Source organism: Octopus sinensis, linkage group LG25 (genome assembly GCF_006345805.1).
Source record: "Octopus sinensis linkage group LG25, ASM634580v1, whole genome shotgun sequence".
Classification (NCBI taxonomy): Eukaryota; Metazoa; Mollusca; class Cephalopoda; order Octopoda; family Octopodidae; genus Octopus; species Octopus sinensis.
Window position 1 is genome coordinate 10,774,402 of NC_043021.1, and position 15,215 is coordinate 10,789,616.

At 39.8% G+C, this 15,215-nt stretch overlaps 1 protein-coding gene across 15 annotated transcripts in view; it reads right to left on the reverse strand.

The window, feature by feature from the left end:
- Nucleotides 1–15,215, reverse strand: part of LOC115224513 (fibrillin-2-like) — a 202,202-nt gene that overhangs the window by 13,734 nt on the left and 173,253 nt on the right. For all 15 annotated transcript variants that reach the window (XM_036513124.1, XM_036513126.1, XM_036513125.1 and 12 more), the window contains 8 exons: nucleotides 14,126–14,263; nucleotides 12,634–12,771; nucleotides 10,774–10,917; nucleotides 9,362–9,499; nucleotides 5,590–5,727; nucleotides 4,884–5,021; nucleotides 2,412–2,549; nucleotides 926–1,069 (listed from right to left, as the gene is read on the reverse strand). In XM_036513124.1, the coding sequence (XP_036369017.1) occupies nucleotides 926–1,069; nucleotides 2,412–2,549; nucleotides 4,884–5,021; nucleotides 5,590–5,727; nucleotides 9,362–9,499; nucleotides 10,774–10,917; nucleotides 12,634–12,771; nucleotides 14,126–14,263 (1,116 nt within the window). The remainder of the gene's footprint in view (nucleotides 1–925; nucleotides 1,070–2,411; nucleotides 2,550–4,883; nucleotides 5,022–5,589; nucleotides 5,728–9,361; nucleotides 9,500–10,773; nucleotides 10,918–12,633; nucleotides 12,772–14,125; nucleotides 14,264–15,215) is intronic.

Consider the following 15,215-nt stretch of genomic DNA (forward strand, 5'->3'; position numbering starts at 1 on the left):
TTCCTAATACCAACCACTTCAAAGTGTGTACTGAGTGTTTTTTATTGTGCAGCCAGCTCTGTTCAGGTCATCATGGCAGAGTTCACATACATGGGTGACTGCTGGTCTTCCATAAACCACCTTGCCAGGACTTGTGTCTCAGAGGGTAACTTTCCAGGTGCAATCCCATGGTCATTTATGACCAAAGGGGGTCTTTACCCTATGTACATATAATGGTGTGGAAAAAGGAGGCTGGTAATGCATGGGTGACTACTGGATTTTCATAAACCACCTTGCCAGGACTTGTGTCTCAGAGGGTAACTTTCCAGGTGCAATCCCATGGTCATTTATGACCAAAGGGGGTCTTTACCCTATGTACATATAATGGTGTGGGAAAAGGAGGTTGGTAATGCATGGGTAACTACTGGTTTTTCATAAACAACCTTGCCAGGACTTGTGTCTCAGAGGGTAACCTTCTAGGTGTAATCCCATGGTCAACCGTTCAAGAATTTAGACCTGGAAATCTCCATTTCCAGTGACTTCAAGGGCCACCTCCCAGTGGTGTCGGGCGTCAACGAAGAGCCCTCGACTACAACAAGACCAAAGTTTTTTTTTTCCAAGGTCTGGGGTCTCCCGCCCCTAAGCCCTAGACCTTCACCTAATCACCCTTACCCGTCTTGTTGCTTAACAACAACAACAACAATCCCTTGGTCCTTATAACCAAAGGGGGTCTTACTTTTTACCCTGGGGAGGCTGGTATGTATGGGCAACTACTGGTCTTCAATAAACAACCTCGCCCAGACTTGGGTCTCGGAGGGGAACTTTCTAAGTGCAATCCCATGGCCATTCATGACCGAAGGGGGCCTTTACATTTAACAGAATAATCTGAATGCTAAAAGGTTAAACAGTGAAAAAATTAAGGAAATGAAAAATGTTAAGTCCTTACTAGGTTTCTCTTCTTGGCAGTTATCTCCTCGGTAACCATGTTCACATCCGTTTTCACAGGTTCCATTCTTATAATCACAGACTACACCATCGAGACAATGGCATTTCAGGGAACACTGGGAACCAAATTTTCCATCTGGACATTCTGTATAAGAAACAACAATTCTTTGGAGTGAAACAACCGTTGGATATTTTTTTTTTTTTTTTTACTAGTTTCAGTCATATGACAGTGCCCATGCTGGGGCACCACCTTGAAATTTTAGTTGAATGTATTGACCCCCAGAACTTATTTTTTACTTTTAAAGCCTGGTACTTACTCTATTGGTCTCTTTTGCTGAACCACTAGGTTAAAGGGATGTAAACACACCAGTACCAGTTGTTGGGGATAAACAAAGACACACTACCAAATCCATTCACAAGGCTTTGGTCAACCTGGAGCTATAGTAGAAGACACTTGCCCAAGGTGCCACACAGTGAGACTGAACCCAGAACCATGTGGTTGGAAAGCAAGCTTCTTACCACACAGCTGTGTTGTGGAAGAATCAACCATATGTTATTGTAAGAATCTGCTAGCAGTGAGTTGGACTGTACTGCACAACTACAGTACCTACACACATCAAGGTGGACTGTGCCATCCACTTGCTTTCACAGGTAGTAAGGATGTTTCATCTACCTATAGTACATATCTGCTAGTAGATAAATTATACCATGTGCTGATCCACAGCCGCTCACACATCAAGGTGAACTGCCTTTTCCCCAGTCACAGTTAGTTATCCTAGTGTGCCTAGGATATACCACCACACTAATATGACAGAATAGTGTCATCTAGCAAGGATATCATGCAGCAATGACATGTACTGAAAATACAACACAGTCATGATATCTAGGTCTACTGAGGAAAATATATAGTTCATAGATGAGATCAAGATATTCTCCATATAGAATACACTTGGTTTAAATCAAGAGATTTAAATTTGAGTAGATATAGAAATAAATGTAGGGAAAAGCGATTTAGACAGATCAATATATAAAGTATATTAAAAACTGTATATATATGTATACTCTTTTACTCGTTTCAATCATTTGACTGCGGCCATGCTGGAGCACCACCTTAGGTCGAGCAAATCGATCCCAGGACTTATTCTTTGTAAGCCTAGTACTTATTCTATCAGTCTCTTAACCGCTAGTTACGGGGATGTAAACACACCAGCATCGGTTGTCAAGCGATGTAGGTGGGGGAAAACACAAAGACACACAAACATACATATATATACATATATACAAGGGGCTTCTTTTCAGTTTCTGTCTACCAAATCCACTCACAAGGCTTTGGTCGGCCCGAGGCTATAGTAGAAGACACTTGCCCACGGTGCCATGCAGTATATGCACAAAATACAAATGATATAAAGAATTACAGGTGTTGAAGTATTACAAAAGGATTACTACAGGAGGAAAATGTGATGATGATAAAGAGTAATGTGACTTACTTTTCTGACAGTCAGGGCCTTCAAACCCAGTATCACACATGGTTTGTGGACAATGGCCATCGATGAAATGACAGCTGTCACCTTCCAGGCAATGACATATCTGCTGACATAACTTACCAAATGTACCAGGAAGACAAGCTAAGAAGAAAATACAATAAAAAAAAATTACTTTCATCATATGTGAATTGTAGTCGTGGTCGTCGACAGTGCCATGTTAGCGGCACCCACCTGTGAATCAGTCATGGTCGTTGCTGGTGGCACATAAAAGTACCTGTTACACTCCTGGAGTGATTGGCATTAGGAAAGGCTGTAGAAACTATACCAAGTCAGACTGCAATCTGGTACAGTTCTCCGGCTCATCAGCTCTAGTCAGACTGTCTAACCCATGCCAGCATGGAAAGCGGACATTAAATGACGACGATGATGATGATGATACATTGTCATTAAATTAAAACTCTCTTACAAACTTCTTAGAATATCATGGAATTTTCTTAAGAATATCATCATCATTTTCATTATTATTTCCATGCTGGTATGGGTCAGATGCTTTGACAGGAACTGGCAAGGCTAGGAGCCATACCAGGTCTCGTTGCCTGTTTTGGCATGGCTTCTACAGTTCCTAACACCAACCACTTTACAGAGTATACTGGGTGCTTTCTATCAGGCAATTTTCTTTACAGTTTTCATGGTGTGCAATTGAGTTTTCATCAAATAATTAAAAATAAAATACACTATAGGTTCATGATAAAAATTCCATGTCAAAATCAAGTTACAAAAATGACCAGGTGCAACCCAAAGACCCATTGTTCCAAATATACCAATCTCTGCCAAGTCAAAAACCATAATGGACACTGCAATGGGCAGTGGTTAGTCATATGGAGTGTTCTCTGACGGTCTGGGCATAGTATGCTCTTCCACCACAGTCCATTCTAATTCAGTATACAAGTAAACTCTGGTAGACTCTCAGTATACTAGAAGACTTCAGGTGGCGAGCTGGCAGAAATGTTAGCACGCTGGGCAAAATGCTTAGCGGTATCTCGTCTGCCGTTTTCTTCTGAGTTCAAATTCCGCCAAGGTCAACTTTGCCTTTCATCCTTTCGGGGTCGATAAATTAAGTACCAGTTATGCACTGGGGTCGATCTAATCGACTTAATCTCTTTGTCCTTGTTTGTCCCCTCTACGTTTAGCCCCTTGTGGGCAATAAAAAAATGACCAGTAGACTCTGATGGTTGCCAACAGCAGCTGTGGCTAAAATTAGATTCAGTGAGAGCATAAATGTGAAGGTGTATGGCCTAGTGGTTAGAGTATTCGGCTCACGATCTTGCAATCGTGAGTTCAATTCCCAGCAACGCATTGTGTCCTTGAGCAAGACACTTTATTTCACATTGCTCCCATCCACTCAGCTGGAAAAGATGAGTAGTATCTGTATTTCAAAGGACCAGCCTTGTCACACTCTGTGCCGCACTGAATCTCCCTGAGAACTGCATTAAGGGTACACATGCCTGTGGAGCACTCAGCCACTTGCATGTTAATTTCATGAGCCGGCTGTTTTGTTGACTGGATCAACGGGAAGCCTTGTCGTCGTAACTGACAGAGTGCCACTTATAAATGTTGCCATTCTTCTGCACTGGAGGATCTTGGTAGACCACAAAGATCTTTAACAATGGTAAACAATTAAGGATTCTGGCAAACCATGACAGACTTCAAAAATGAGAAACAGTGAAGTACCGTGGCAGACAAAGAAGATCTTTAAAATCAATGGCAGATATAAACTTAATAAATTCGATGACTGTCACCCGTGCCAGTGGAACACTAACAGCTCCATCTGAGTGGGATCACTGCCAGAGCAGCTAACTGATTCCTGTGCAGGTGGCACGTAAAAAAACACCATTTGAGCATGGCCGTTGCCAGTACCACCAGACTGGCCCCTGTGCCGGTGGCACATAAAAGCACCCACTACACTCTCGGAGTGGTTGGCGTTAGGAAGGACATCCAGCTGTAGAAACTCTGCCAGATCAGTTTGGAGCCTGGTGCAGCCATTTGGTTCACTAGTCCTCAGTCAAATTGTCTAACCCATGCTAGCATGGAAAGCGGACGTTAAATGATGATGATGATGAACGATGTTTGGCTAAATGGTTAGGGTATTCGACAAACAAGTGTAAAGTTGTAAGTTTGATACCTGACGGCATGTTGTGTTCTTGAGCAAGACACTTTATTTCATGTTGCTCCAGTCCACTCAGCTCACTCAAAAATGAGTGGTACCTATATTTGAAAGGGTTAGCCTTGTCATATTGCTTCATGCTGAATATCCCTGAGAACTACGTTAAAGGTGTTTATGTGTCTGAGGAGAGCTCTACCACTTGCACATTAATTCTATGAGCAAGCTGCTTCTGTTAATTGGAGCTACTGGAACATTTATCATAACTGACTATCTGTATGTGTGTGTATCAAAGAACTGGTAAAGAAACAAACCTGTTTGGCAATCAGGTCCTGTATAACCTGGCTTGCAGACATCATTCTCGCATAAACCAGTTTCTCTGTTGCAGAGGGTGTCATTTTCGCAATGACATGTGCCATTACAGAGCACTCCAAAGGTACCATTGGTGCAAGCTGACAATAGAAAAGAAAACAGTTCTTAAATATTCAAATACCCAATCAAATGACCTTTCTAACTTTTCTTACAAAGTCATAATGATATCTAACACTTCTGATGCCTAGCCATTGCAGACTGCCTCTTGTTACACGATATAAAAAAACCCATCTGTTTTTAAAAATCATTTTTAACCATAGTGCAATTCAAAAGCCAAGGAAAAGAATCAACAGATTCTCGTCCCAGCCGACCTGGGCCCTCTGAAAGGAAGCTTCACTGTTTGAAGAGAATTGTGGAAAACAAATCCTGTTTGAAGGCTTCTGACATTGCAAAACAGCTAGAAGTTATTCCACGAATCTGTGTTACATATCTGCATAAGCTTGGGTATTATGGATGAGCAGCTAGAAGGAAACCTCTCCTTCAACCAATTAATATCAAATAAAAGATTTTGAAAATTAACGGTGTTTATTTACTTCCTGCATGTATGTGTGTATATACAAATTTGTAGCACCATCTAACCCATGCTAGTACGTTAAATGAATGGAGGTTTGGGGAAGAGTGGAAGAGGAAGAAGAATTAGTATGTTACCTTGCTGGCAGTCTGTTCCTTGAAAACCTGATGGGCAACTGTTGTCAGGACAAGCACCTGTTAGCCTATCACAGACTGTGTTGTTGACACAATTACAATGGTGGTGACAATTAGCTCCAAACTTCCAAGGTTCACATTCTGACAAAATTAACGACAAAGTTATTTTTGACTTACAAATTTACACATACACAAAATTTCTACAAATATATATATATATATATATACTTTATAATTAGGGTTCAGCAAAGATTTGCTTTACCACATACCGAAGTTTAGAAATAACAGCCAAAAAACCTTAGCTATTTCTTCTACTTTAAAAAGGGACTCCCAGAAAAACCAAAATACTTGAAAACAATCCACGCAGGCAGAGAGGAAAAATAGCGAAAATCAATCTATATCTGGTCACTCAAATTAAGCCTGAAATGTAAATACACATCATAAGTTTGGTACAGTTTCTATTTCTTTTTCTCTTAACTCTCTTATTCCTTTTCCTTCTCTTTGTTAAAAGGTCATAACCCAAAACATTAGATCTGCTTCTCTTCCTTACATTGAACTAATATTTTTTTGATTGTTGAGGTTTTGTTTCATATTTCTTTGTTTATTGCACTACCTGTTTCAATTAGTTTAACATCATATATCATTGATTATCTCTTCCTTACTTCATAATCTTCTTTGTCACTTTTTGTTATATACAGGGTGCAGTGAATAAACAGTCTAAATTATGCAAAAATGAAAATAACACTGATATCTCATTTTAACAGATATATTTACCAAAATTACATTAAAATATCTTGAAATACTAAAGAGTAAATTTATTCAATAAAATTGCCATTGGCTTCAACCACAACCTCCAGACGACTTCAGAATCTCCTGCAGCTCTTCTGGAGGGTCTTCTTGTTTAAGTTGGTGAATGCTACCATAATCCTTGCCTTAAATTCATCTTGGATGTTACAAGAAGTTTTGTTGGTCGCTTGCTCAACTGCACCCCACACATAATAATCAAGGGTATTGCAGTGTGGGGAGTTAGGTGGCCAGATGTTAGGGGTGATGTGGTCGCAGAAATTGTCTGACAGCCATGACTGGGTTCCCCTGCCTGTGTGGCATGGTGCAGAGTCCTGTTGCCAGACATAGGATGTTCCAGCAGCCATCCTGTTGACTCAGGGCAGCACTTCCTCCTCCAGGCACTTGATGTAGGCCTCCATGTTGAGTTTGAGGTCTCAGGCCATGTGGGAAGATGAATGGAGGCATAACGTCACCATTACTAGTAATCACTCAAAACACCATGTTGACGGAATGTTTAATTTTTATCACTCTTGGTACATGTCCTCAGATTGACACCTAAACACTCTGAAATGTTTGTATTGGAGCTTCTGGCGTCAATGCCAAGCAGTACAGCATGTCATTTCTAAATTTCTGGCCAAGAAGTACAGCATGCCTTTTCCAAATTGCATCATGGTGCTGTTTTTCTCACAGATGGTGCCCAACTGACCCTACTGTACTGTGTAGTCGACAAAATCAAATACGAACTAATATAGTTCTTAACAACAAACTAATATAGTTCTTAAATATGACAGAAACAGTGGGGCTAATTCGCTGGTGTATAGGTAACACAGTTGCGCTAACAAAGGGATGTGGGATTCGAGTCCTACGCGGATAGGAAAGCCTTCTTTTTTCTGTTGAGGGTTTATATGCCCTGTTATTAGACTAATTTCGTTAGTCAATGTATATATATAAGCTTTAAGCTTATATATATATCTTTTACTTTTTATTTCTTTCAGTTATTAGACTATGGCCATGCTGGGGCACTGCGTTGAAGAATTTTAGTTGATTGAACTGACCCTGGTATTTATCCTTTTTAAACTTTGCACATATTCTGTTGGTCTCTTTTGCTGAACCACTAAGTTGTGAAGACATAGACACATCAACACCAGTTGTCAAGCAGACGGTGATTGTGGGACAAAGACAGACACAAAGTCATACGCACAAACACGTCGATATATATAGGCATGTCTGGCTTAGTGGTTAAGGTGTTCAGCTCATGATCGTAAGGTTGTTGGTTCGTTTACTGGCAGAGCATTGTGTCCTTGAGCAAGACACTTTATTCCTCATTGCTCCAGTCCACTCAGCTGCCAAAAATAAGTAATAGTACCTGTATTTCAAAGGGCCAGCCTTGTCATATTCTGAATCTCCCTGAGAACCACAGCCACTTGCACATTAATTTCAGGAGTAGGCTGATCCATTGATTGAATTATAGATGTCTGATAGACTTCGTTATGATGTGGGTATACATGTCTGGCGTAAAATGGTACTATACAAATAAATAGCTCGTTCTGGTTATCTAAAAATAACCTATTGCAGAAATATAATGTTAACATGGAATGCACCCCATTATACTTGAACAAAGGTATGATACTCAGTTTTCACTGTTCAACTACCAATTGTTAAACCAACACACGAACTAACATAGTAAACAAACACATTGTTCAGTTCTTATTTATTGTAATCAATTTGTTCCACCTTCAGTTACATAAGCATGTCCAGGATCCTTCCATGACACACACTGTTATGACGTGGGTATACATGTCTGGTGTAAAATGGTACTTACATAAATAAATAGTCAGTTGTGGTTATCTAAATATAACATTGCATAAATATATGTCAACACTGAACGCACTCCATACTACTTGAACATAGGTTCAATACTCAGCAGAGGAATTATGTGCATTATTTACATCTAATAATAATGATAATAATGAAATTATTGTATGCAGTGCTCAGGTGCACCACAACTTGTCAGAAAGTGTGTATAAAGTGTAAGCAGTAATGTACAAATGTCTGGAAAACGAACAATGTATGAGTCAGATAGATGCTTGCATGTGTATGGAGGGAAGAAAATCAGGTGTAGTGTTGGCGAATCTCAGAAAGCATGGAAGTTTTGAAGGATGCAGTGCTCCGACAACTAACAACTGATGCCGGCAGTTTGTTCCATGCTTCAGCAACTCTCAGCGTGAAAAAATGTTTCTTGAAGTCATGGGAGCTGTGCTGTTTTCTGACTTTGTAAATATGCCCACGGGTGTTAGACGGGTGGAGTTCGAAAAGGTGCTCAGAGTTATTATTTGTAAGATGGTTAATAATTTTATGGGTGTCTGCCAAGTCAGCTGCCAGATGTCGGAGTTTCAATGTGTCCATGTCCAGGGAAGTAAAGCGTTCAGAATATGGCAAATGCCTGATGAAGGGTATTCTTTTGGTTGCACGTCGCTGCTGGCGGACATGTGTCCTCATCTTGCTTGTTGTTAACACAACATTTCGGCTGATATACCCTCCAGCCTTCTTCAGGTGTCTTGGGGAAATTTTGAACCTGGGTTCTCGTTACAAAGGTATTTTTTGATATTATTATTATTATTGTTGTTCAGGTCACTGCTTGGATTCAAACTTGAAATCTTGGGGTTAAGAGTGCGGGCTACTAAACCCAAGATTCCAAGTTCGATTCCAAGCAGTGACCTGAACAATAACAATAACAATAATAATAACATTGAAAAATACCTTAGGAATGAGAACCCAGGTTCGAAATTTCCCCAAGACACCTGAAGAAGGTTGGAGGGTATATCAGCTGAAATGTTGTGTTAACAGCAAACAAGATGAGGACAAATATCCGTCAGATGTAAATAATGTACTTGTGAGTTTTGATTTAACAAATTATTAAATCAGTATTTGTATTTTGGGGGGAGAGAGAGAGAGAGAAAAATATATAATTTGATAATGTTTCACTGACCTTTTTGACAGTCGTTACCTTCATAACCAGGAGCACATCCTTCACCTGAACACATGCCAGATTGAGGGTTGCATTTACTATTATCAGCACAGTGACAAGTGTGGTTACACTCAGGGCCATACGTATTGTTCTTGCAAGCTTCAAAATCAAAATCAATTAAGTTTAATGAGTAATTCTATAAAATATATATTTCTTTAAAAAAAAACAAAAAAAAACACCAGCATCCTCGTTATCATTTAACATCCATTTTCCATGCTGGCATCGGTTAGGCAGATTGGCAGCAGCTGATAAGCCAGAGGCCTACATCAAGCTCTAATGCAGTGCTTCTCAACCAATTTTTTTTATCTATGGACCCCTTTGATTACCATTTTTTATTTTGGTGGAGCCCCATAGCTTCCCGATGCTTAAAAACTAGTTTTATAGAAACTTCTTCCAAAATCCAAAACTTCTATTTTTTGTTTCATCCATCAACTTGTATTGGTTGAACTATGTAAAATGTTAAAGGAAGAAACCTAGCTGTTTCTTGCAACACATACCAAACATACATCGAAAGCAGGGGTTCTCAGCCAAAGGCGGCGAACTGGCAGAAACGTTATCATGCCGGGCGAAATGCTTAGCAGTATTTTGTCTGCCATTACATTCTGAATTCAAATTCTGCCAAGGTCGACTTTGCCTTTCATCCTTTCGGGGTCGATAAATTAAGTACCAGTTAATCACTGGGGTTGATGTAATCGACTTAATTCCCTTTTCTGTCCTTGTTTGTCCCCTCTATGTTAAGCCCCTTGTGGGCAATAAAAAAATAAGGGGTTCTCAACCATTTTTTTTTTATCAACAGACCCTTTTGATTACTATTTTATTCGGGTAGACTCCCATAACCATTTGATGTTTAAAAACTAGCTTTATAGAAACATCTTCCAAAGTTCCTATTTTGTTTTTCAAACATAGACTTGTGTAGGTTGAACTATATAAAACATTAACGAAAGAGACTGAGTTTTTCCTTGCAATAAATACATCAAAATCGAAATTTTTTCATGGCTTCTTAATATTCTACTGTGTGTTCCCAATTTAATATTTTGCTTGTGTGGAACACCCAAAATCTCATATAGACCCCCAAAGGACATACGAACCCCAGTTGAGAACCACTGCTCTAATGTCTGTTTTGGCATGGTTTCTATGGTTACATGCCCTTCCTTATGCCAACCACTTTAGAGAGTGCACTGGGCACTTTTTACATGGCCCTAGTGAGGTCACCAAATAACTCACAGGACAAAACCCCACCTCAACTGAGCAGTATCGAGGGAGGCAGCTTTATTCCAGTTGATGAGATGTTAAAGTATGGTAAAGGGATAAAAACAGGTGTCTAGCAGTAGAGGAGAAAGATGGCTGTTCTCCCAGCTGGAATCTTTACTTACCTGATTGACAGTCTGGTCCAATGAAGCCAGCTTCACACTGGCCATGGCCACCATCACAGAATCCATTTGTCCTGTTGCACTGTGTGACATTCTTGCAGTGACATTTTCCTTCACAGTTCACTCCAAACTGACCCTCTCCACACACTGCAATAGAGAACATACAGTTGGAACATAGCTCAGCTTTTGTAGAAACAATTAAAACAGAGAAATCTAGAAACTGAACAAAATGCCAAAAAATAAGGCAAACTAAAGATTTTAAATTCTGTCAAATAGAAAAAGATAATAATAATGATGATGATGATGATTTTATTAACCCCAAAAGGATGAAAGATAAGGTCAACCTTGGTGGAGTTTGAACTCAGAATCTAAAGGTGGACGAAATGCTGCTAAGCATCTTGTCCAGCGTGTTATCAATTCTGCCAACAAACCATCTTGATAATAATAATAATAATAATAATACTAATAAATGCCCTGACGCAGTACCAGGCAGTGGCTCTCGTGTCTTCTGATCTTAACTGATTGGAAGTGTTATCATGTACATTGTTTTGTCTTGGTATAAAAGATGGGCTACAGCAAATATTCTGCTCAATACCACAGATTTGCTTGTCAGTTGTTTGACCATAACCAGTTGAGCATGTCCCTTAGTGGCTGACGATATGTGCATCTCTGACCACGAACAGAAGTAGTTGGGGAGCATCATAGCCGTGTATTGAAAGGTTTGGATAATTCACCTGTGGAAACATGGGTGGTTCGGTCAACATCCTTAAACAATCCTTATTCAGGGACCATTTGAGTGGGATGGGCTACTCGACCAGAAGAAAATTCTAACTGGGCCCCAGCTGCAAGGTCATGTGCTGTTTATCTTGATATGAGATCATCATGTCACACACATATGGTTGTGATGTATGTGCCTAGTGTACCCTTATCAGACGGGTAGTCATGATGGGTATACTGAGCTTCGTACATTTTACCCCAGTGTCACTTTGATGGCATGCACTGCTTTCTCACTCAATAATAATAATAATAATGATGATGATGATGATAATAATGATGCAGCACCAGGCAGTGGGTCTCAGCTTCTGATCTCAAGTGATTGGAAGTGTTATCATGTACATTGTTTTGTCTTGGTATAAAAGATGGGCTACAGCAAATATTCTGCTCAATACCACAGATTTGCTTGTCAGTTGTTTGATCTTAACCAGTTGAGCATGTCCCTTAGTGGCTGACAATATGTGCATCTCTGATCACGAGCAGAAGTAGCCGGGGAGCATCATAGCCATGTATTGAAAGGAAAGGGCCACTCGACCTGAAGAAAATTCTATCTGGGACCCACCTGCAAAGTCATGCAGCGTTAATCTTGATATGAGATCACCTTGTCATGCACATATATTTGTGATGCATGTTTTGGAATGGAATGAAAGCATTCCTTTTTTAAAACAATCTGTGATTGGAGATGAAAAATGGATTGTGTATGAAGACGTAGTGCAAAAAAGATCCTGGAGTTTGCGTACATATGTTTGTGATGCATGTGCCTGGTGTATCCTTATCAGACGGGTAGTCATGATGGGTATACTGGGATTCGTATATTTTACCCCAGTGTCACTTTGATGGCATGCACTGCTTTCCCACACAACAACAACAACAATAATAATAATAATAATAATAATGATGATGATGATGATGGTGGTGATGATGGTGGTGGTGGTGATGGTAGTGATGATGGTGGTGATGATGATGGTGATGATGATGGTGGTGATGATGATGATGATGGTGGTGGTGGTGATGATGATGATGAATAAATTAAATAAAAAAGAAAAAAGATATATAAATAAAAATTTGAAAAATATTAAAAAAGCTGACCTTTCTGGCAGTTTTCCCCATGGTACCCTGGTGCACATCCAACAGCCGAACAAAACCCAGATTCAGGGTCACATTGGTTATTATCGATGCAGTGGCACTGGTGTTTGCAATTTGGACCAAACTGACCCTTCTTGCATACTGAAAGAATGGTATTTTTAACATTGATTAACAGTTGTGATTAGGTGAAAATAATGAGGAAAATATCAACAATCAACGTCCATCTTCAATTTCTCTTATCCACATCTTTCACGACCAATTTTTACATCACCAATTTCTGTCATTATGAGCCAGGCTCTTTTATCAATCTATCTCTATATCAGTGCTTTCCAACATTTTTGCTGGAGCGGAACCCCAAGGAAACATTCCACTGGCTCGAGGAACCCCTGTGCAATAATTTAATAGTCTTATGCACACATATCTGCACAGGAGAATTAAAAATTACTGCCGATTTTAGCAGTTTTGTAGCTTCTTGCAGAACCCCTGGACTGTACTGGCGGAACCCTAAGGTTCCGCAGAACCCTGGTTGAAAACCACTGCTCTATATCATGGTTTCAGATTCGGTCCCAGTGTATAGCATCTTGGGAAAATGTCTTCTACTCAAGCCCCAGGCTGACCAAAGCCATGTGAGTGGATTTGGCTGACAGAAACTGAAAGAAGCCTGTTATATATATATATATGTGCGTGTGTATGTATGTGTGTGTGTGTGTAAAGACCCCGTTCGGTCATGAATGACCATGGGATTGCACCGAGAAAGTTCTCTTCTGAGGCACAAGTCCTAGCAAGGTTGTTATAGGGAAATATTCTTTTCTACTCTAGGCACAAGGCCTGAAATTTTGGGGATGGGGCCAGTTGATTAGATTGACCCCAGGATGCAAGGATGAAAGGCAAAGTCGACCTCGGCAGATTTTGAACTCAGAACATAAAGACAAATGAAATACCGCTAAGCATTTCGCCCGGTACGCTAACATTTCTTATTTCTTTATTGCCCACAAGGGGCTAAATATAGAGGGGACAAACAAGGACAGACAAAAGAATTAAGTCGATTACATGATTACATCGATCCCAGTGTGTAACTGGTACTTAATTTATCAACCTCGAAAGGATGAAAGGAAAAGTCGACCTTGGTGGAATTTGAACTCAGAATGCAGCGGCGGACGAAATATCACAAAGCATTTCACCCAGCTCACCGCCTTTGTTATAGGGAAATATTACCTTGGAAATGGGTGAAGGTTGACAACACAGGAAGATTATCTGGTTGTAGAAAATTTGCTTTGGCAGAATACCTTCTGATCCATGCCAGCACGGAAAAGTGGACATGAAAATGACAATGGTGATGATGATGATGAAAGGCCACAGGCAAAGATATATATATATAAAGGCTACATACAAAGATCACACTCAAGACATCATGTAAAGGTTACATACAAAGACTGCATGCATTGATGAATTGAACTGAAATGCAAAGAGAAGAACAGTAAATATTTCCACTCACCTTTCTGACAAGTAGACCCAGTGTAACCATCTTGGCAAATGCCATCATAACACGAACCGTATATCTGATTACACTGGGATATATTCTTGCAACGACATTGTTCGTGGCAGTTAAGACCAAACGTTCCAGCTGTACACACTGAAAAGATATAAGAACAATCTTTAACAGGTACTAGATGGGGGAACAGATGTTTCATCACTAACAAGAGCTGTCAGTTACAATTTCTTACCGGGGCTGAAGGTGAGAATTTAAGTGGGTGGGGGTAACTATGGATTAAATCAATCCCAGTATTTGACTGATATTGTATCAACCTCTCAAGGCTGAAAGGCAAAGCTAACACTGGCAGGATGCAAAGAGCCAGAAGAAAGTCTGCAGAAAAAAATCCACAGAAGCTCTAATAATTCTTCCAAACCATCAACTTATATAATAATAATAATAATAATAATAATAATAATCCTTTCTACTAAAGGCACAAAGCCTGAAATTTAGTGGGCGGGGACTATTGGATTTCATTGACACCAGTGTTTCACTGGTACTTAATTTATTGACCCAAAAGGGTGAAACGCAAAGTCTACCTTGGTGGAATTTGAACTCAGAGCATAGTGGCAGATGAAATACCGCTAAGCATTTTGCCCAGCATGCTAATGATTCTACCAGCTCACCACCTTACATAATAATAATAATAATGTTTTCAGATTTTGCCACAAGGGCAGTAATTTTGGGGGGAGGGGATGAGTCGATTACATCAATCCCAGTGATCAACATAAAGCATTACAACGCGAATATGAAATTTTTGGTTATCAATTTCAAATGTCAATGAAGGGTAGCCAGAATGAAAGATAACTCTATTTTTAGTCAGGAACAAAAAAAAAAAAAAAGATGCACTACACTCCAAGCAATATCCAAGTTTTAATTGTGCTATGTTACAGGTGAGTCCAATGAAGCATTAAAAGATTTAGCTTGAAAACACTTAGAACTTTCCGGATAACCTAATATAATATGTGTGTGTATGTGTATATACATGTAGATTTGCTTGTGTATAAAGCTTATGTGTGTGTGTATTCATGCAGGTCTACTTACACAAGCCCCT